We start from the raw sequence: 23,611 nt of genomic DNA, 5'->3' as shown, positions 1-23,611 counted from the left end.
CGCGAGCCAATCCAATCCACATATGTGAGGATTGGCGCGTAACGTTGGTTGGCGCGTAACCCAGCATGTTCATCATCAGCATTGGGGTTTAAATTATTTCAAACATAACCTTATCAGGACCGCTCCGGTGACACCGGTAACTTGATTCACATCCTAGCTGGACATGAAGACAGAAAGCAACGATCCATTCTTGAACTCTGCTGCAAGAACTCGACGAGATGAACGGACCGACTCAACCGACACACTGCCATCAATCGAAGATCTACTACAACAAGCGTATGAAGTTCATCAAACGATCACAAAAGGTATCCATTATTTTGAACTTTTGAGTTTTATTTTGGTTTACACGGCCACTCAGAACATTCGTCTCGTAAAAAAAGCCATGACCCCGCGACCGTGCTTCTTCTTTACACCGTACCACCTGGCATAATGCCGAAGCCGACCGCTGTAACTCGCTAGAGAGATTCAACTTATTAGAACGGGCGTTTGCCAGTCTGCGGTGCCTCGACCCTCGAGTTAATAAAAATTATATTATTATACCTAGGAATTTCAAAAAGCAAGAGTTTCCGTATGCCGGGATTCGGCAACCTTTTGCAACTGGGGGCCTAATTGCCGCGAAGCAAAGACTGGGCCGAGTGGTATATAAGGGGATGGTGGGGAGCTAATTAAATGCTTCACTCTGCATTTGGCGAGGCTTGTGAAGCTCAGTTTCTGACCTCTTGATTATTGAAGAGCGGTGCAGTTCTGGTTCAAAAGCCCAATGAATCAGACAAACTTTGAACCACTGAGGGTTGCTGTTGATTTGGTCGATGCTGTGTGGACGACAAGATTTTTCCCGAAAATTATGACCACTCACTTGAATAGATCTGCCGTTGTAAGCCTCTGTGTGTGACACACACACAGAGGCTTACTATGGAAGATATGTCCATATGTATGTGTGTGTATGAGAGACAAAACTCTTGAAATTAACAATACAAAGCATGATTGCAAACAATATCTATGAAAGCCATGACAACCTTAATTACTGATTCTCAGTGCATCATTTCGGTGAACACCAGTTGGTAATGAATAATTCAGTGAACGTGCATCGGAAACTAACCCCTAGGCTTGCCGTTTCAAAGGTCATGAGTAAATTACACAAGGTTTGCAGATCATATTTGTTGCACCCTTAGTCATGAAGATAAACAATGTGTGTGGGGGGGCATCTTTTCTGAAAGTCTTTCGGGGGCCATATAATAATGCCTCGCCGCATTTGTCATCCGTCGTATGTAAACATCTTTCAAAGTTCAGTCGCTGCAGCGTCGCAGGGAAGCTTTGATTAATCCAAGGACTGGAGATTGTCAAGACACGATTCCATGGATGGTAAACACACAGCCCATGGATTTATTTAAACAGGTGGTAACTATACTTTGTTTCAGCTTTAGTCTAGACGCAGCCGGCACTACGAGATGATGAAACCAGTCGCACATCATCACAGTGTTTGTCGTGTTTCTGTATATGTTCTATCATTTCTGAACCAATCATTAACAGAAAAGGCCTCGTGACTTGCATTTTTGATGTTGCTTAATTGGTCCCATTACCTTGTAGCATTGGCTGTGTCAGGACTTAAGCTGAAACAAAGTTTAGTCACATTTGCTGAAGTCATGCTGAACTGATTATATTCAACAAAATCACTCGCTTTGTATTTATAGTATATGTAAATTTGTTTTGGTGTGTGAACATGTTTCTTTTCCTCTGTAATGGTTTATGGGCCCTGAAGGTATTAAAATAAACAAACTGACATACTAAAGACCGAAATGGGGGCAAAAAAAGGGGGGGGGGCACAAACGCAACAGCCAGCTTGTGTACTTAATGATGATGTCTTCAAACATAAACAGACCTCTTCTTTTTCCTTCTTTTTTTCATCAATGTAGGATTGCACAAGCAAGTGACATCCTTGAGTCAGTTGCTTGCACAGAAGGAGCAGGAGTGAGTTGTTTAATTCAATTCATTTCATGTTCTTTTTTTTTTTTTTTTGCTTTCACGAATAATAGTGTGAGTCTCTTTGCAATGGCAGGGTGAAGAATACATCATGTCAGCGTTGCAGTTCTGTCAAAGACACATTTGAAAAATACAAGGCAAGCCATCAACAAATTGTTGCAAAGCAGGAAACTAAAATTGAACTTTTGGGTAAGTGTTTCGCCTGGAGCATAAGCTCAGTGCAGTTTTTATTTGGCGATGTTTTAGAATTACATATTCAACATACTACTAATCACTTAAGATTAGCAGGCTGAAAAAAGAACAGAAAATGTTGTTATCCTATACTTTACCTTAACAATGTAATTACATGCTCAACAATCAAGAAATGTTATAAACCAAGCAGTCTGTACTTATGGCCTTTAATTACTACTAGTACTTTAATGGCAAATGCAAAGTATGGCAATGACTGAAGAAAGGATGATTGAATAGATCAACAGATCAATGAATTAGGTACATTTGAAAAACTCCAAGCATGAGAAAGTAAACACAGGTCGTGCAACTAACAGAATATCCTTGTGACCTTCTCCCTTCTTTTCTTAATCTCTTGATCTCTAAGAAATTTGAATCATTCCATCTTTTAATACAAGGATCCTGTTCCTTGGTATTACAAAATCTTAGACATGCCATTCTTTTTTTCTTTTTTTTTTCAGAGCAGCGTTTGTTGGCTTTTGAGAAAGATCAACGAGAGAGGTATGTTTATACACATAAAATAGCACTCTTTCCTTGGTGACCTGAATTTATAGTTAATTCTGTGCAAATAGCGCTATTTCTGACCCCTAGGGTTTGGTACCGTAAGTTGTATAGCAAGCAACGTTATGACTTTCACAGTTGTTCTTGACTGACATTTACTAACTTTACAGTATTTACATATAACCCCTGTTGGTACCTGCATATTAATACATTTTAAGATAAAAGTTACTTTACAAAAATATATATTTTTTAAATTACCACAGGTTCACTTTTCTTTGCAAAAAAAGCATCTTACATTCTTACATGCACTTGGAGTACTCATAGCAAAAATACTGAAGGAAAGGTAATAAAATAAGGTCTTACTATAAACAAGTTGTGTAAAATAATAAAGGAGGAGTGTAGAAAGGCTCTAAGGCTGATCTAGTAAAATATTTTGTTTTGTACATTGACTTTCCTATACATGTTTGCAAGTACCTACACTTCAAAAGCTGGTCTGGCCACTGTGGATGGAAAATGCTATGTTGGGGTACCAGTGTGGTAAACGTGGGCTTGACTATCAGACAATCTACACACAGCAGCGGCAAGTTGGTCCCGTCTACAGTCACTAAATGAGCTACCGTAAAATACCGGGCAAGCGCCCACTCAAATTTTGGAGATAATCGCAAAAAAATGGGGGATGGGCGCTTGTCCGGTCATCAATTTTACATATAAATGTACTGTACGTATTTCCTCAGATCTCACAAATTTGGTAATGGGCGCTTAATGTGGAATGAGCGGATGCGCGGTATTTTACGGTATGCTTAGAGTATTGGCAGTTTGTTCCCCGATCTGCTCGTGGGTGCCGCCATTTTGGTGCTTAGAGTAGAGCAGACGCAACTGCCGATCATCACAATTAAAAAATGTGGCTTCCTCAGCTTTGAATACTGTGCTACTAGGAAGCTCAGGTGGTACTCTTTTGCTCTGTCACAAACTGTTTTAACATCTCTGGAGGACGAAAAACCATTTCCTGCGATTTCGGATAAAGCTGCAGAAAATTAGCAACCATGATTTTAAACATCAAGGTGACTTAAGTGTCGTTACTTTGAAGCCTAGCTTATTTAGTGGCTCTGGTCCCGCCCAGAGGCTGCACTTGCAACTGTGTACAGAATGATTAAACAGCAAGCGCTGCATTTTCAATGGAACCGTCAACCTGATTCTACGCAGGAGCACAGCCAGCAGGCATGGAAGCTCCACCAGTGCAGTCTACAAGAACTTCTCCTGCATGGAAGAGAGCAAACTCCACGCGATGGATGGCAGCAGCATCCTAGTCTGGGAGTCCGAAGACGAGTCACCCGTCAGTGCCAGCCGGAACTTCGTGCCCCCTTCCCCACCGTGCTTTCGGGAGCGCAGTGGACCTCTCGTGCCTCCTTCTACGCGTGCCCGTTCCTCCCCCAACCCTTCACGCGCTAAAGTCAAAGCCGAACTGCAGGAATCGCCTAGCTTGCTTGCGAAGGTGAACAGCCTTCTACCAGTGAACGCAGAAGCAGTGAAGGCCGAAGTGGGAGGTAGCACAGATACCGATGCCGTCGCTAAAACCACGAAAACCGAGCATCTTGCTAACGATGCCTCTACCCGTACAGTGAACGCCGGGGTTCGGGATCATAGTCCCGACCTTGAGCTTCCGACGGTCGACCCCGGGCGCTCTTCGTGTACGCCACCTAGAGTGCCGGAGCACTCTGTGACGAAACCGGCGGAGGAAAATTCAAGGACTGCGGCATCTCCGAGCTTGTTGCAGATCCTGCTGCAGTCTCCGGTGCGTTCGGAGCAGCCTAGTACTCCCCGCCCGCCTGGCAAAGAACGGCAGAGTGCGGCGGTCGGCGAAAGGGTAGTTGCAGCTGGAGCGGTGCCGAAACCAACCGTGGACCGGGATTATGACCCTTCCCAGAGCCTCCTAAGGCCTCTGGCATCTGTGTGCACCCCCAAAATCGAAAAAAGCCCGGTTGGAATGGGTGGCGACGAGGTTCCAACCGGTTGCGTTTCGGTCGACCTGACATTCTCGACGCAGGAGAGTGACAAGTCGTCTCCGCGGCCCGCAGCAGCATCGTCGGCGGGCGAGTCGGCCCCCGATAAACTGTCGCTCGCGGGAAAACGCCTTTTTCCGGGGGCCGAATGCCGCAGGGGTCCCGGGCAGGTCGCAGGGAGCTGCAAGCCCTCACCACCTCGAAAGAGGAAGAAGCAGACCAAGTTGTCCGACAGGTGATTGCGATACTCTCGTTTCGTTTATTTCTTTGACTCAGAAACTTAGTTTGTTTTCCGGTTAGAAACCGCTCTTTAGTTTCCTTCTCTTTGTTCCTTCTCACGTTGTAAATAGAGATAGGAAAATACCTCCTAGATAATAAGTTTGTTGTGCAAGACCAATAGTTCTCAAACGGAAGTCTGTGAAGGCATTCTAGGGGTCTGTGAAGCCCTGCCTCATCAGTCAAGCCCGGCAATAAACATTGTCTTTTTTCAAATTGAAAAGAAACGCTCCAATAGAAACGCTCCAATTTTCGAGTGAGTTTTCTCGTCTGTATGTCGATGAGAGAAGTCTACTTCACACAGCTTTTAGTTGTATCCATTTTTAAAATCATTATTATAATTATTCCTCTCCCTTCCCCTCACCACGAACAAAGTCCTCCATCATCTCTGCCGAACCGATTCACAAGGGGTCCACGGAACATGAGTGGTTGAGAACCACTGTGTTAAACTCTCTACGTCACCTCTGGGAGGTCGGCGCAGGGGACAAACTGGACACGAGTGCTGTGTCAGCATTGAGCTGCGACTCGTTGTCTCGCCGACGAAACATAGCCTCAGCCGAATGCTGACGTGGCGCTTCGGTTCACTCTGTTCCCTGCAACGTTTCCCTGTATGTCACTTGGAGAATGCAACACTATTGTCTTATTTATCTAGAACGTGCTGGATTCAGGGCCTCCATCCATTCAATACCTTAGAGAGGTACTGATTTGTCTGGCGTCACACTCCGCTCAAGGAGGAGGAGGAAAGAAGGAGGGAGAGGAGGTTTGGAGAGGTAGAAAGAAGAAAGGGGAGGAGGAATAGAGAGAGAGAAGAGGAGGGGGTGAGGAGAAAACTGGGAAGGGGCCCCCGGAAAATTTGTTGGGAAAAAAAAAGAAGGGGAGTTGCGGTCGGGGAGGTCCCCCGGCGATTTTTTTTTTTTGTGGGTAGTTTGTTGTGGGGAAGCAGACGACGACTTCCAGAAGCAATGAGCGTGCGCTCTTCACATTGCGGCTATTTCTCAGGTTTTCAAGAACGTACTAGAATTAATGGTTTTGATTTCGTAATCGTGAATTATAGTTTTTTTGCGAAACTGGGTCAATCCTGGGTAAAATTGGTTTCCCAAACTTATCTTAAAGGGATTGTTCGTATTCTGCTGACAGCTCGCCACGTTGCACTGTTAGCATTTGGAATCTGGGTTGTATTTCACAACGTGAATTATAGTTTTTTTTTCGGGACTGGGTCAATCCTGGGTAAAAATTTGTTTCCCAAACTTATGTGAAAGGGACTGTCCTTATTTTGCTCACAAATAGCCACGGTGCGCTGAGCCGAGGGTATTAAATATATTAACCCAATTAATTATCTGTAAAAGCGACCAGTGTTTAGTCAAACATCCAGAAACAGAGTTTCTAAACCTGCTAGAACGCCCTAAGCACGTGAAAAGAAGATATCGCATTCCAAATCGTCTGCTTCCCCACAACGAAGTACCCACAAAAAATCACCGGGGGACGTCTCCAACCCCAAGTTCCTTCTTTTTTTTTTTCCACAACAAACTTTCAGGGGGCTTTTTCACAGTTGTTCCTCCTCACCCCCTCCTCCTCTCTCTCTCTATTCCTCCTCTACTTCCTTCTTTCCTCCTCTCCGATCCTTCTCTCCCTCCTTCTTTCCTCCTCCTCCTCGAGCGGAGTGCGACGCCAGACGAATCCGTACCCTTAGAGATTGCACCCTCCCTGCTTCCATGCCATCAAAAGCCACATCCGACCTGCTATCCCCAAATTTCGATGGATGTTTCCCGCATCTTCCAGTTTCGTTGGGAATGCGCGCAGTAGGCCTCCAAGCACACAGGGCTCTACCTTCAAGAGCTCGATAAAGAAATTTCTGGAAGTTTTCGAGGGCGACATTTCGCCAATGGGCGAAAGTATCGTAGTAAAGTGCTGGCTGCCTTTTTCAGTCTTATTTTCAAGTTACAATGTATGTATAGAAAAGAGCGAACGGGCTGAAAAAATTTTTTGGAGCCGTTTGATTTCCGAATTTGCTTATCCTTGCGCTCAACAGAGGAAAAAGGACTGTGAGAGGACTTGGGAATTTGGAAATGTGGCCACTTGGCAGGTGTGTTGCATGGTGCATCAGAGGTAGTTTCTCGAATCTTGACCGCAGTATACTTGTTGCAGGTACTTCCTTGCAGTGAACCGACACAGTCCATTCACTCGTAACCTGGCGAGGCGAAAAGAGCTTTCGCAGACAAAGCTCGGCCAGCGTTCGGAGGCTGAAGTGTGCCGAGAGTCGAAGGAGGACTTGGATGAGACGTACCTGCCTGTGGGGACCCTAGAAATTTCCGATACGCCGGTTCCTGATGCTCTACCTGCTACCGATGCTTTGCCGGTTCTGGATATTGTCTCAAAGGGAGAGGAAGGTGAGCGATAGAAAGAGGGGAAAAGGCTTTGTCCACAAAAGCGAAATTCGCCTACGTTGCGTCAGGGTCTTCCCCAGAAATGTTTGAGATCTTTACATCTGACAATTTCCGGGGTGTTGTAGGGGGAGAAGGAGGGGTGGTTGTTGGGGTTTTTGGTGTACTTGGTGCCTTTTCTGTCTTATGGCAGAGATTTGGTATCGTGGGGATTGTATGCAGTTCTGTTTTGTAGTGCCACGCAGGTCACCCAAACAGAACAATCCGGGACACTGTGCATTTTCGAAGTCAACGTCAGTTTGTCCAGTGTAGGCAAAATGCTTCTCTAGAGCCAGCCCATCATACTTGCGTCGCTTACGCCTCCTGGAAGGATTTGAAGTAACAAGTGTTAATGTCCTGTGATATTTTAAGGAGAAGGTAGCTTGTACGTAACAAGCATTCTGGGAGGGGGATAAGAAAAGCAGTATTACATGGAGAATTGATGAATTGTGGTTCATATTCAGTGCCTCACAAGTGTGTGACTGACTGCAGTTGCGTGTTATTTTTGGACAAAGCCAGTAAAACAAAATCACTGGGACAGTATATGTACAAAGTGAGCAAAAACACTCCATCTGCCCTTTTGCTATGTCTGCAGTCTCCACAATTATGATTATATCTTGATTAGTTAAGTTTGAGTTCGAGCCCTGGTTTGGACCAGTACGTCCCTGGAAACTGGCAGGTGCTCCAAATAAGCATAGTCAGACTGTTCCCTTTTGTTTATATTATGACTGTAGATGTGGCTCCATTTCAGATTTCTTCTTAGCTGTTTCTCAGAGTTGTGCTTTTCATGAAATTTGAACTGTTTAACTACAGTGCAACCCACTTATAACAATGATGAAAAAACCCGAAATTTCAATTGTTATAACCGATTATCGTTGTACCTAGACTAGAAGCTGATCATTGTCTAGAAACTCTGGAGACTGATCGTTATAAGCGGTACATTGTTATATGTGGTATCATTATAAGTGGGTTGCATTGTAGTAACTCATCAGTAGCAGTATAGCAGGTTGCATTCCTGTCTGGCTACAGAAGGTGCAGGCCCCCTTGATATGCTCTAAATTTAGTAAAATTTATGTGACACATTTTATTAAAGAGATAATAAGGAACTAGCAAAAACAGAATGTTGTCTACTGTCTGTTTTCTTTTTGCCCGTCTTATATCGTACCACTCAATCTCTTTTTGTTTTATTATTTCACTAGTAGTATATTGAGACCTGTCTGTTTTTTCTGTTACTTCTGCTCTTCAAAAAAAAACCCAGTCTCAGGGTAAACGACGAAATAGTATATTCATGTCAGTTACGCCTGTTTCTCGTTTTCTTTTATAATAACGCTCGAGAAAATTAGTTTGATTGTTTTTTTCTCTGCATTGCCGTCGCTTTTCCAGCGGGGTTATCATTACAAATAACTCGTTAAAAAGCAAAGTTCCCATGTTAGGAGTAAGTTTGTTTCTTTAAAATAACACTGACAGGTCAAAATCTTTTTTTTTTTCTTTTTTATTATCTGAAACAATTGTGAAAGATGCCTGGACATTACCCTCAAAATTCGAAACTTGAGAACTCGGTATTTGTGAAGTAAAAAAAACAATTTCCGAAAGCCGAATTTGAAATTCTCGTGCTATCCACGCCAGTACAGTGACGTCAAAGATTGAGTCGTCTTGCAACTCGACTTTCTCTCGTACCTCCGTGTCGTGTTCACCCGCGTCCCGCAATCAACCGCTCCGTGTGTGCCACCTATCGCTGTGAGCAGACAACGCTTCACTTTCGAGTTTGAAGTTCTTTTAGGGCTCTTTCAGCGATCTCAAATTTTTTGAAGCAGTATGAGGTCCAAGAGAACGCACAGTGGACTTTTGCGAGCGATGTGAAGGGCCATGTCACGCCGGTTCTGCGTGAAAGGCTGCCACGGCGGAGTCACAATCAGAACTACAGTATACAGACACCAAACCCAGTTGTACCGTTTGGCTATTTCCTTTTTGAAGTCTGAGAGGTCGTCAGGCACCTAAAAAAGAGAACTTTGTCCGAATCCCCAACTCACCGATCATCCTCAGTGCTACATGCATCAAGCGCCGCCATGTTTTCAGAGGGAGGATAAAAAGCCAGGAGCCAACGTCTCTCCAGACTGCAATTTTCGGTATTTCAAAAAGAAGTAGTGCATTAGTGCATTCGCAATTGCATTCAAAAACATGTTTTACAAATGCCGTTATTAAATATTATAGAAATGTCGCTTACAACGCTTCTAAATTTTATAATCGATTATCACAAATAAAAAGAAGTGGGGAGGTGAGGATCAGGAGAGAAAAACGCCAAAAATAAAAAGGCGCGCGCGCACGTGAGAAAGTTTTTTTTTTTTTCGTTCTGGTATTTTTTGCATGTCTTTGACCACAACTTGCATCGTTTTCGACAACAATTACGATTTTTGTAGTGTTAGTGCCCCTTTCAACCTGATTTCTTTTTTTATTTCAGCAGCACTAGACAAAGACAAAGAAAAAGTGGCTCAAACCAGTGGCAATGTTGATGATCCTTCAGAGTAAGTTGATTTGCACAGGGTATCGAAGAAACACTGACATCCCCCAAATTTTTTTTTTTTATTATTATTTTTTACCAGGCGATTTAATATGGCGTCGGGAGACTTTACAATCAATGTCTTGTTACAGAGTCGCATGTATTTTTAATAAATGTGAAAACTCAACTGCTCGAAACCGCAACACGAGCACGGAAGCTCATGGCCGAAAATCACATGGCTGCACCCAATCGCATTTCTTGTCTCCGCATCTCCTGCATGTGAAGCTGACGACGAAGTTGTGTGCACCATTTGCCAATGTGGATGCTTGGGCTAGTTGGTGATTCATGCTTGGATGGAACAGCACGGATATACAGCCACACTGAGTGTGACTGTATATCCATGCTGTTCCATCCAAGCACCATTTGTCGTGCAATTGTTTCGCACTTGTATCTTTTCCGCTCAATGTTCTGCGCTTAAAAAAAAAATGCATTTTACGCAAAAAAAGAATTTTTTTTAGAGCAAGAGTAACAGCGCGAGACGCGGTTTAGTTGGTAGTCACCTTCTTTCCACTTGTTTTTTCTCAGCATTTCGGGTGGGTGGAGGAGAGGTGGATCGACTCGGCCGTCTTGTTGAGGTGGAGTGTATGACCATTCCGTGACATCACGGACTTTGTGCGCAGAATTTAAAATAAATCTTGCGCCGTCAATATTGCTTTAAAAAAAAAAAAAAATTTGCTTAAAATTTATTTCTTAACACGCGTGTCCCAACCAGACTGTCTAAAAAAAAACTTTTTTTCTTTTCAGTGTCCCTTTAAGCTCATTAAAGTGTTTTTTTCTTCCAAACGTTTCATTTGCGATAAAATAGACACGAGGCATGCTGATATGTTTCTCAAACTGTGCATTAGTGGTCCATTTTGTCTAATAAACTTTTGAAAGTGCAACTCTGGCTCTCTAAAAGAAGAGTTAGAATGATTCTCGACAAACAGATTGTAACCTAAAAAGTCTAAAGGATTGTTCAAGAGAGGTTGTGTTAGACTTCGAAATTCTATGACCTGAATGTGGTTGTTTAAGTACACCCTCGAGAAACCTTTCACATCACATGGCCACGATGTTGACTTTTAGGGTATATTTAATGGCGTAGGGATAAGAAGTGACTACTGAGACCTTGCAGTGTGACACCGATGAAAAGTGACCTCCTGATCCAAGTGACTATTTTATGTTGCCAGAGAACATACATCGCATGCCTGTGTCTTTTTGATGTTGAATGTAGCGAGGAAAAGGTAGCTTTCAGTATTCACCCAACAGAGTAAATAGATCAGGAGCAATGCAGAGAGCAAGTTCATCTGCTTCTTTGCAGGGGTTGTAGAGACAGAATGCCAAGCTTTGATTGGCCCTAATTGAAGACAGCTTGCTTTGAGGTCTACCCGCTATCCTTCAATCAGAGAGAATCAGAACTCGGCATTCTGGCGTCACCACAACCCCTGCAAAAGAAGCAGACAAACTTACGAGCCACAGACTGGACAGTCTTCGTTTCAATCAAAGAGTAACAGGCTACAATCATTACAATCCTTCTTTCCGTCTGTTCACGCAGGGTGGCTCACAAGTTCCACGGAACCCCGGTGCGTGGACGAGAGGCGCGCCAGCGTCTGCCGGCACACGAGTGCAAAGACTGCCAGGATGTGAGCCCACTCTCTTCATGGCTCTGTGCCTTTTGAGGTCAATGAAAGACCCCCTCTCACGGCGTGCCTTTCTCTTCCATTTCTTTATGTCCTCTCCCAGCTCCTTCTCTTTCTTCGTCACCAGCAGCGTAAACTGCTCACAGTGTTGCCAGAGATAACCGGTGATAGTAAAAGTACGCAGATTGCAAGTCTTTCTGCTTCTCTTGCAGGGGTTGTGGTGACGTCAAAACGCCGAGTTCTCAAAGCAAGCTGCCTTAAGGTCTACCCACTATCCTTCAATCAGAGCTCGGTGTTTTGACATAATCACAATCCCTGCAAAAGAAGCAGATGAACTTGCGCTCCGCATTGATTTTGGCCAGCCAAAGTATGCTTGTGGTTCTGGTATATTAGCATTTGAGGTACCGGGACATAGCAAAGATGCTGATCTAGTAAAGATGGTATGCCTGGAAAAATATAATTGTGCTGTCGCGAGGTGTTATTTCACCTCCTGGGGCCCCATGCTGCATGGTGGGACAAAGCAAGACGTTGAGACAAACTATGTTGTCTGCTGCAATTGGTCATCGCAGCAGACGGTATTGTCCCGGTTTCGCCATGTATCATAGGGCCCCTGCAATCAACTGGACTGGCGGTGAGATTGACACATGCTTCATAAGAGCAATTTTAGAGATCAGTCTACTTTCACGCAAACTTTTATGAAAATTTCTTTCAAACCTATCTTAAGCTTTGCCTGTGCGCATTCTTGCACATTCTATAGAATTGCATACTTTAAGAAAAAATAGAAATTTAAATTCCAATCTGGTACATCATTTTTTTTATTTTAAAGACTGTGCTACTCTTGTCCACAGCCTCGTGATGATCAGAAACAAGGGGATATTGCTTCACGCGCTGCCGGTTTTCGTGAATTACCGGTTCAATGTTCAAACGTTGCAACTGACCACAAGAATCATTTAAAGAATTTGCTATAATTCTTGCCCTTTGGATGCAAAGACTTCAGTTGTTTGTTATCGGTCATCTACCATGTATGTACTTAGAGGTGTTCAAATTGAATTCCCTGCATCCAAACACTAAAGGCTGGTTCGCCCACTTGCGACCGATTATGACCATGTTCCTTTAAAGCACCTAAAATATTGTCTAGTCTTTCTTAAAATATCTTTTGACAAGAGAGAACACAAATTGCCATCTACCGGGTGGCCATGGAACTCTTGGCATTTCCGTGAATTTTTCATTTTTTTCCGCGCATTATTTTTTCCTGGGTCGAAAAGCTTTAGACAATGTCAAAAACAATTATTTCTTGTAGCTAGTATGTACATTTGATATCGCAAATAACGGAAAGGCTTTGCTCTAGCGAAATGCAGTTCCAGCGTCACCTCATAGATGATGCTGGCATGACAGCGTGCTCTCTCCTCGTAAGAGATCACAAGAACTCGGTCGTAGGCAAACGCAAGTGTGCAAACAGGCCTTTAGGTGCACCCGCATCATATGTCCAGCGTGCTGGTCGCACTTTAAATGTGCTTATTGGCAGTCAGTGATGTGAAGGAGTGCGCACTGTTGTGTCTAGTTCTACGAGCGGGCGGGACATGGCCGGCGTCAGGAGCTGTTGAAGAAGTGCTCTCGACACAGAGCTCTGCACGCACCGCCGCCAACGCCGGACAACTTCTGGGAGCTGGACTTTCCAGACACGCAGGAGTGCAGAGCCAGAGGTAATGTCCTGATTTCTCGACGTGGAAGTTCCTGTAGGCTGGTTCAGACGTTTCCGTCTGGTCGACTGCGTTACGACTTCCGGTGGCTGCCAGTAGTAGAACATCATATGAATGCGCGAAGAGCCGCCCTTTATTTTCAAAGTTTGGGACTAACTTTTCAGGTGCGGCCCATACACAAATAAAAACAAAATAGTTTTGGATGTGCGTAAAAAAATTGATGTACTGACGATCACACGCGGCGGTCTCGAGCGCCTTTATTTCGGTCTCAATCATTGCAGCCCGCAGTATCCTCGGCGCTCGAGTCTGATCGGCATTGACAGTGGCCAGATTTGCACTTTAGAGTTGTTCAGTGAGTGCCTTCTTGGGGTTTGCATTAGCCATTCATTCTGTAGAAGTTTGCTGCTCGACATTGGCTTCCGTTTCGCCGCCGATGTCAAGCGGCTGCAGTGTACCAGTGAGCCCGCCTGAGACCGCACCCTTTATCCAGCACCGTATGCAAATCTTGTCGACGCCGTATTTGCAACTTGTTGCATGTCTACCGCAGAGTCGTATATAGAAAGAGTTTGATCAGTAGGAGGAAGAGGCAGAGCCAGGGCACGCACGAGACACATATAGAAGGTTCGAAGTCACGTTCGGCCAACTAGAAGCCGAAAATGATCCCCTAGCGGTGGTAGCGAGAAACACTTTAAGAAGTGTGTAAAGGTTCAATGGAGTAACTTTTCATGGTTGAAAATATAGCGCACGTGATGCTTGAAATATGATTGTGCAAAAAGATAAGAATCGAATGTTCCGCTCGAACTCTGTTTCGCTCAATCGGAGTGTGACCGCTTGGACAGAATTTTACCGGCCCTCAGCACCTGGCGTACGGATCACGTCGCTCATTCTCCAAGATTTTGATTTTGCATGACCGCGATCGAAAAATTTTAAGTGCATCACATTTTCCGCCACCAAGTGTTACTCCGACACATTAATAATTTTGTTCCTCGCAACCACCACCAGGCTATTGTTCGCGGCTTCTGGCTGGCTATATTCGAATCTGTGAAGACGCCCTGGAAGACGCTCGGTCTGCTCTCTGCCCATGGCGCTTCCTCATTTGCCTCCTATACTTCCCAATGAATAGGCTAACTCCTTCTATGTACGGCTTCAGTGTACCGCACTCTAGGGCATTAGTGACTGCTCGAAAGTATACTTTGCCACTGCTCTCGGGTTACGGGGTCTGCATAATCCAATTTTGCAGAACAAAATATTCACGAAACCCGACGGCAACATTTTGAAACACAAACATACCGCCATGTGGGCCGAAGGCAACCGTGGATGATATGAAAGTGATTAGAGGGGCTGCTTTTCGAAGCTTTACTCCCGTTATCTTTTTTTATCTGCACTTCCAAACACAGCAGATGAAAAGCACGAGCTGAGGTGCATACTTGACGAGGTAAAGGTGGCAGAGTGGAGACGCGGAGCGTGCGCCACACTGTATATTGTGCTTCCTGTTGTGATGAACGCAACACTTCCAGCTGTGGGCCATAACAAACGGGATCAACCCCCTGGCTTATTCCGGCAATCCAATGCAGATGTCTTGATCTCAGGTCACTTGACAATAGATGAGCACTTTACACTTTCGTCAAGTCACATCGAAGTATGATAGCATGGCGTGACAACAGATAGCTACGTGTGTATCATGCTCTACACAAAAGACCAATAATACTACATCTCCCTTTCTCGAGTCAGCCACAACAGTCGCAAAGAAAAAATCATAAACAATTGAATCGAAAAGTTCATTACGGGACATTCACACGAATTAAGAAATGACTTTCTTAAATCAGTCACGCAGCATTCACAACAAACAAAACCAAACATGCTGTATTAAGACAAACATCAAACACACTTTGCATTGAAAACATACTTGAATCAACTATGCTGATTTCAGAAAAAACATGATTCAAATACGATGTCACTCAGGCTGGCGTACTGCCCGGCCAGATCGCGTCACGTAATCCAGAGGGACCGCAGGCGACGAAACACTAGACTCTTGTCCTTGAGTCTGACTGTTTGGGCCAATCGAAAAACCGGGAGGACTCGGACAATTTGCAATTGGGCAGCTGTCAGTTTCCCCCTCTGGAAACTCATAGCTACAGTCACTAGTTTCCACGCTTTCTCTGTCCTTTTCTAATGAGATTAGGGCTCTTCGGTTCCGTTTGTTTCGGACCGCATTGTCCATCTCCACTGCATATGAGCGCAGCCGACTGGTCAGCTGAAGGTCCACGCCCTTCCGTCTGCACTCTTTCACCTACTAGACTTCGTCACGAGACTCCAACTAAGGCAGATGATGCACCGCATGGCGGCCATTGTAGGAGCAGCGTTGCATGTCCCTAAGGAGCGCGTATTTCCGACGGACCTCCTTTGGACGTGGGGTTCTCGGCGCTAGTTTTTTTGGGTAGAGTTGAAGCGTGGTACGGAGCCGCCGACCCTTGAGCAGCTCCGCAGGTGTGCTGCCTAGTTGTCCCGGGGTGTCCCTGTAGACTAACAAAGCCATATAGGGATCGTTAGACTTTAACTACCGTCTTTTAACAGTTTTCAGCATTTTTTTAACTTCGCCGTTTGCCTGTGAAAACCTCGGGCTCCACATAACACCTCTAAGCTGCTGGAATTCTTGGCTGACGAATGGTTTGCCATTATCCCTTACAGGAACCTCTGGTATGCCATGTCTCGAAAATATGCTTTTAAGCTGTTCTACAACATGGGAACTAGTGAGGGATTGCAGGCGGCACAGTCCTGGAAAGCAGGAAAAGTAATTTACCACCAAGTACATAGTCATTTTTTTTTTTCATGTGGAAGACGTCTGCTGCGATCCTTTCCGATGGCCTAGACGGAGTCTTAGTTGGCATCATTGGCTCTGCCGGCTGGTCATGATACTCTCCACAGACACGGCAGTTTGTGACAACTGAGGCAAGCTGAGAGCTTAGGCCGGGCCACTACACGGACTCTAGTGCTCTCGCCCTGCACCGGACAATACCTTGATGCCCTTCGTAAGGCTGTTTTAACCCCTTGCTTCTTTCCCTCATGCTTCGTGCTGAATCGGCACTTATCCTTGTTTAAGGTTACACCAGCTTTGGAAAGGTGCTCGAGAAAGCGATGCAGACACTCATTAGGTTTCGCACCCCCGGGATTCAATCAAGGATTTCGCTCATTCGCTTCTGGAAATACTCGGGAGCTGAGGTTATACCAAACGGCAACCGTTCAAAACAGTAACGCCCGTACAGCGTGATGAATGTAGTTGTCGTCTCGCATTCTTTTGCCAACCTCACTTGACGGAAACCTGAGCTTGCATCTAGTTTGGAAAACACAGCTGCTCCACTGCGCAACGCTATCGTATCATCAATAGACCTTATGCGAAATTGCTTTGTGGTCTGACAACACTGAGAGTGTCGCCGTTTTAATGTTGGCAAGCTCTGTCGGTACCGAAGCATGGCGGAGGCATCGGAGACAGTCGCACAAGCAATGTGCGATTGCGCAGCAACTGTTTTCCGCCTTCTGACCATGTTATGTGGAGGAGCAATTTAAACAACCTACTGCAACTGTCTGAAAAAACTCTCAGAGGCCTCTGCACGCTGGCGACAACCGTCGAAGGAGCGGACCAAGCCCTACGCCTTCGCTGTGGAAGCTTGTTGTCGCCAGCGTGTGCACAGGCCTCCGAACGTCATGCGTTTCATCTTTGAGAACGCTTTTAATTCTTTTTTCGATGTGAATACGCTTGAAATTGTACTGTTTAGCGGTATACTCTCCACGCAAATACATAACTCAAAATAAGTTTTTTTTTAGTTCTTACTGGGCGGAGGTTTTTTTTGATGGACTCTGTGTTCTTCTAAAAGAAACTGTGCCCAGGACAATATTTTGCAAGCTTTGCAAAGGGCTAAAACTGGTTTTAGATAGCATTGAACTCAAGCACAGATAACGGATGTTGCGCTATTAATGAAGATTTGTTCAATTCTGGCAGAATAACTGCAGTGACTTTCTCAAAACTACCCCCGAGCTTCTTTGCACAAAACAAAAATTCTACCTCGGCTGCGACAAAAAGAAAGAAAAAGAAAAGGAGGTTGTAAAATGGAGTTAGCACTACCCGTGTTGCTTCATTCGGTGTCCGCAAAGTAAATTTTCGACGACGCCGACATCGAAGTTTTAGCCACTGCGATGAACCTAACCTACACCGTGATCTAACCATACCACTGTTAACCATACGCATCTTTAATTATGGTTGGTGGCGTAGATTATAAAAACTGCCAACTTTTTGCCTCGCTTAACAGCCTTGGTCTCGTCCGCATGCACTGAGCTGCTTGCGCATCAAGAAAAAGGCCCAGGCCGACACTACAACGCACATAAATTATAAAAAAAAATAAGGTCGTAAACAAATTTGGTACAACTTATAAAAAAAGATTAGGGCTCAGTTCAATAGTTGTAAATGGCTTCACGCCGCGCGATAACGTCCGCATGTTTCTTCGCGTTGTCATTGATTGTTTTTGTCAAAAGCTGCGTCTCAAGTGACATAAAAATAAGCATAAAAGGTGAACCCTGTATACGTTTGCGTTCACGTCATGCATGAATCGAAGGTTTATCGCTGCATCCGCGGCGGAACGCAGCAATCATTGGCATCGCATCTCTCGCACGAAGCGCGGTCACTTGCTTACATGGGGTTTTTGCCGGTCGGGTCTCTAATTTCGTTTTCCCGCCACTAACAAGATGGCGGACGTAGTTCTCGGCGCGCTACTAGATGGCGCTCTAAATTTCACATATGGCCTATTGTGGGAAGAATGTAACGCTTTCATCTTGAAGTGGCCAAATTGGCCCCTTCATTTATTTACACGCCTGGAAGGAGTAGTAGCTGGACCGGGAGCTCTGCCGTTGATAAGAGGAGCCAGATGGTATCGATGTTCCCTCTCGAGCTAGCCGGCCTTGAGTCGTGAGTGCCCACGCGGCGCAAGGTGCTAACGTGGCTCGTTTCACGAGCCACATTGTTATTGTCGTCGCCGCTTAGCCGCTATAAGTCTTCCCCCCCTAGTGAAGCAGATGTTTGTTTGCTCCACGTAGGAGGGGTTTTTGTTCAGTTGAGTCAGGTCCACAAAAATTCGTATATCTCCCAATGGTTTTAAAACCAGTACTATGGCAGCACACCAGTCAGTTGGGCCGTCAACTTTTCTGATGACCCTGTTCGACACCATTTTGTTGTGTTTTTTTGTTACCTCTTCTCGTAATAGGATGGGAATATGACGGGCGGTGTGAATGGCGTAAGGCACACTGTCTGGTTTAAGATGCAGTATTCGCCTTTCATGGTCCCAAGACCGTTGAACAACGAAGAAAGCCCGTTTCCACCAAGACTTGGTCGACAAACATGACTATTCCTAGTGCTTCGATGGCTGACTAGCCTATGATGACAGACTTAAGGGATTAAACTACAAAAACTGTTTGTTAAGTGGAATTACGCTTCCACCAAATGTTGGCAGCAAACTGTCCTTTCTCCTTCAACTCCTCACTGCCTGGCCCTACTCAAGCAACACTAGAACTTTCTAGCTTCTCAGGTCTCCCCTCTTTCTCGAACCCTCGTTCGTGCAACCGGACACAGCCATTCTCCCCCTAGAAGATTAGCCCGTCGCTGAAAACTCGAACAAAATTTCAAAAGTTGCTTTTCCCACCCTGTTCAGCCCTAAGCTGACAGTGTTGTGGAAGCTACGTGCTCCTTGGGCCAGCCACACGCTCGTCACCCCACGGGTACTTCGGACGGCTCGGTTGTAACGCGCTGACGCTGCGTTATGTGTGTGACCTCACGACAAAGATTAGACGCTGCAACCAACATGTTTGATGGTCTTTAAAAAGCACGGCGGAGGCTTGGGTAATTGCAACGCTGACCACACCACCAAGGGCAAACCTCATAATCACGCCTGCCTTCCTACTCCACGAATGCAAGAAATCTTTTCTTTCTGTTTTTTGTTTGCGCCGGATATCCCATGACGCATCGCGCTCTCCGTTCGCTTCTCTTCGAGCGCTTGCTCGAGTGCACCGTTTGGAAGGAAAAATATAGCCAGTCGTTCAAAATACAAATGTGCGATCATCATTTACGGTTATTATTCGTCATGCTTGACTCATTTCTGAACGAAATCTGAATATTTAAATTTTTGTTTCCGTACCCTTCAACATCAGGTCTGATACGGGAGAAGAATGTCTTTATATCATATAACGTTTCACTCGTTTTTAGCTGTACTCCTGAGGCGGAAGGAGTAGGGTAAGAGGGTTAGAGAGGTCTGTGATGATGAATGAAAGCTAGATCAGGTTATTAATTTCTGTCTCCCTGATGTAGTGCATCAGGGAGTCGAATATGGCCTTTCTGCGCTGTGGGGTACCCCTTGGACGGGCCCACTCCTTCAGCGTCATGAGTTTTTCTTGTCCTTGGATGCCATCTAGGGCTTCTTGTTTGCGCCACTCCAGACCTTTGCGGCCCCAGAGCAAGTGCTGAAGTGTTGAGGAAGCACCCTCGGTGCAAGTCTTGCACGTTGGGTCCCCTTCTTTTATCGATCCAAACAATGTAAATTTTGCGGGTGTCAGGGCAGTTCCAGTCCTGATCCTACTGATGCTTACGAGATGACACACTGGCACAATTTATTGGGTGGACCTTGCCCACTTCCTGTCGACGTTTATTTTCTAACTTTTTATGCAATACTGTTGAGGCCGGTTATAACGAAGTCAATCTGAATCAGAAATCACTTCACTATATTTGCTATGTCGTTATAACCGGCTTCGTTACAATCGGTCTTGACAGTATTTCTTCACTGTGGGTTTGAAATAATTCTGGCAATCTTATAAGCGACCATTTTTTTAAAATTTTATCTCACAAATATTTCAAAACTTTGTCTATTTTAGGAGATGTACGCAGTCCGGTATTGGGCTAGGGCTACCCTGTAAGTGGCACCACTGTATTATCCCGCTGTAAGCAGTCGGAAGTGGTTGTAATGCAGTCTGTCACGCTCGGACAAAAATGCCTGAACCAGCCTTGTGGCTTCTAGTTGTATGTGTATAGTTTAATGCATTAATCATAGTATGCAGATTTCATAATTGTAGACCGTATATCATACATCCTATCATTCCTCGAGTATAAAGTAGCCAGTCCCAGAATATGGGAACAGATTTTTCCCGTCATCAGATAAACATTAAATTGAGCTGATGTACCGACCAGCCTTGTTGGCAAACCTGCAGACCATCTTGCAAGAGCTGTCTTTTTTTTCTTTTCTTTTTCAGGGTACCTGAATGAGACCTTAAACGACACCCCGAGGAATGGCCCCCGATGACAGCCATGTAATGTACATATGCAACCCTATTGACCTGTATAGAGAAATTAAAAATTTTAGTAAGAGTAAAGGTAATGTTTAATCCTATTATGGGACCAGCTGTCTTCTAATGGACATCATGACGACGCCTCGCTGATTGTCAAGAAATCTGGCTGCTGGCAAACACGAACATTGCTGCGTTGAGGGGATCCCACGGAAGTAGCCACTTGCAAGGAGTCTTGTGAACATAGTTGGCCTATGCGTGCTAGTGTGCAAGGGGGAATCGCCTTTGAATTTATGCAATACTGGGTCGCTGAACTCGTGGTACATATAGGTTCTTTGTGCTATGACGTAGTGGGGAGAGTGACCGAAAGAACACCACAAAGTTTTCTTTTCTCACAAACTTGCAGATCCGTTTATCTTCGTGACGTTCTTCATTGAAGGAGCAAAAAATCCCTACCACTCCCTAGGCGCCGAACAAGAGCAGCACGAGAAAACACGTTGAGACGACCCTGGTTCATGTGTGTGACCTCACGACAAAGATTAGATGCTGCAACCAACATGTTTGATGGTCTTTAAAAAGCACGGCGGAGGCTTGGGTAATTGCATTTTAAAATCAACACCGTCGAAGTTGACAGTCTAATACCATTTTTATTTACGCCGATAAAGTAGAATGAACTGGAAAACGTCCATCGTTCATTTAATTGTTATTGGCCTTTTGGGTATGACCAAGGTGTAGCCGTGTAGCCCAACGTGACTAAGTCAGAACCAGCCGAGCAGCTTTCGCCTTCGGGCAGATTTCGCCTCTGGGCAGTTGTCTTCCCCATCAGCGGGTTAAAATCATTTTGCTACTTTTTTTCTAAGTAGTGACTATTGGCCACGTAGGCTACCAAGAGCGTCAGTGTGGTCGGCTTTCCCAAATTTAAAAAACTAGGGTTGATTCTGCTTTCGTCTATGGAAATAGGAGTAATGTTAGTCTGTCAATATTGATGGGGATGTTTTAAGCATGCAACGACTCAAAGCTTTTATCGTGCAGAATGTTATTTCTGTGTCTTCTTCCACTTTTTCTTTCAAGTTTCCTTCCCAGTCTTAGGATTTTAACATCATGATCAACATTCTCCAGCTCGCCTGCACCTTGACAATTTTTTCATTAAGCTTATCACCTATGATTCAAACACTCATCATTGAATTTGTCGTTCGCAACTAATAATCCTGAACCTGACGTCAAAGGTAGGAACTATAAAAGGATGTAGCTGAGTGTGCCTTGACACATTATGAGCTTTAGCAACAGCCTCTCGCTTGAAAGTCTGTCATGCCCACTGGTGAGTTCTTGGAATGCAAACCGTTTTAATTTCAGAACCCCTAGAACCATTATGTTGTTAATCGCACGCTGTGCTGTTCCTTGTCGTCAGTTGGAATTCCTCTAAGCAGGGGTGTCGAAACGAGTATGAAGAGGGGGTGATTTTGAAGAGGGAGCAAGAGGTATAAAGCGGTTATGGGGAGAGGCAATCATGCCAGCCCCAGAGCATAGCCTCCTTTATAGTAGTGATCAGACATTTCAGAAAGGTGTAATAAAAAAATTCAGGGGAACGGATATCCCCATTTGCTTCCATCACCCCCCTTTCCCTCTCTCGCAAACATTTTCTACAACACTTCCTGACACCAAATTGTTTTTATTTTTGTTGTACCTTTTTTTATTTTGTTTTCGTTTTTTTTTTCTCGCTATCACTCGTCGCCCCCCTCCTGTCACAAACACTGCCGACGTCACTACCCACACCGCCTCTCGGTAACCCCGGTAGCATTGTTGACAGTGGCGAAAGATATGCTCTAAAGCCGCGTGCGCCGCGCACGGCTCCACAATATCACGAAGTTCAATCTTCACCTCGGTTCCGAAGTGAAGATTTTGGCCTCAGATAACTCCTCCCCAAAATTGTGAGACATCACTTTGTCGTCACCGATACTTCCACAAACGACGATCTTGCAACAAGAAAGTTAGTATTCACAGCCCGCCTAGGGACAATCTATAGTCGGTGATAGGTCAAGAACGAAGTGGAAGCTCCCCCCACCTCTTTCCACTTTAGCGGAGCAAATGCTGGAGAGAAGCGCGACCTCCTCTCCACCGTTCGTTCGGCTGAAGTGGAAAGGGGTGGGAGGAGCTTACACTTCGTTCTTGGCCTGTCACCGGCTATAGACAACATTGAGTCTAAAGGCACGTTCATACTGGAGATGTGGAGCGCTCGCTCGATGCGACTAGGTCGCATCGCAAAAACATGATGGTCACACTGGCGTGCACAATCTCGTCCCGCGTGACACCATTGTCGCAAGAGTCTACTCAGTACGCTCCGCGAACTTCGGCCCCAACTTCGTTTGACGAGTTTAGCGACCCTGCAGGGTCTCCATTTTTTTTTTGCAAGAGCACGAAAATGGTAAAGAGAATTAGCGTAAAGTGCTTCTAAGTTTCATAATTTTGTTTTTCTGAAATTTAAAAGCATATAAGTAAGTCTGCTATGTAGTTCATTAATCCGAAAAATGCAGACTTGCATCAGTCTATCTGTACGTAACTGATAATTTGCAAACGATTCGGCAAGACTATCCAAGATCTAGGTTTTCAGTCCAGTGTGCCAAGATCAGTTCACCAGACGGAAGTTCTTCCCTTGAGAGTAATCAAATTGCACACGAAAGGCACAAACACAGATGGCATCGACCAAGGCATGGTTTCTACACTTTTGTATCCCTAGAAATGTCCATCTCTCATGAATGGCAGCCAACAAACTTCCGGTCTTAAAATTGATGCTATAAAAGCTTCACAGAAGCCTATAGAGGCTTTGTAAAGAATAGCACACATACAAGTGAACTTTTTGCACATCGTTATGCATTGGTGGATGGCTGAATTGGGAGAACAGTTCGTTTTGGAGCCAAGAAAATTTCAAAGCTCGAGGGAATGCCCCGCGGTTCCCGGGAACCCAGTTTGGGTTCCCGGGAACCCCGGGAACCCAAACTCAAACATTCAGTGCTACTTC

The 23,611-nt window shown here is 44.9% G+C and overlaps 1 protein-coding gene across 2 annotated transcripts; it reads left to right on the top strand.

Moving 5' to 3' along the window:
* Positions 1–13: 13 nt before the first annotated feature.
* On the top strand, positions 14–20,704 carry LOC8043601. Of its 2 annotated transcripts, none has more exons than XM_029990122.4 (10): positions 14–305; positions 1,914–1,968; positions 2,057–2,169; positions 2,670–2,709; positions 3,913–4,944; positions 7,131–7,372; positions 9,864–9,927; positions 11,494–11,581; positions 13,140–13,281; positions 20,563–20,704. In XM_029990122.4, exons 1-10 carry the CDS (start codon positions 164–166, stop codon positions 20,610–20,612), a joined length of 1,968 nt encoding a protein of 655 aa, XP_029845982.2. In that variant the 5' UTR covers positions 14–163; the 3' UTR covers positions 20,613–20,704. The 2 variants fall into 2 exon arrangements, with proteins under 2 accessions (XP_029845982.2, XP_040062486.1); XM_040206552.3 differs by having other exon boundaries at positions 19–305; positions 9,867–9,927.
* The last annotated feature ends 2,907 nt before the right edge of the window (positions 20,705–23,611 follow it).

This window comes from Ixodes scapularis, unplaced genomic scaffold, assembly GCF_016920785.2.
Source record: "Ixodes scapularis isolate PalLabHiFi unplaced genomic scaffold, ASM1692078v2 PGA_scaffold7__128_contigs__length_106722199, whole genome shotgun sequence".
Classification (NCBI taxonomy): domain Eukaryota; kingdom Metazoa; phylum Arthropoda; class Arachnida; order Ixodida; family Ixodidae; genus Ixodes; species Ixodes scapularis.
The sequence above is the reverse complement of the archived record's forward strand: the minus strand, read 5'-3'. Positions and strand labels throughout refer to the sequence as shown.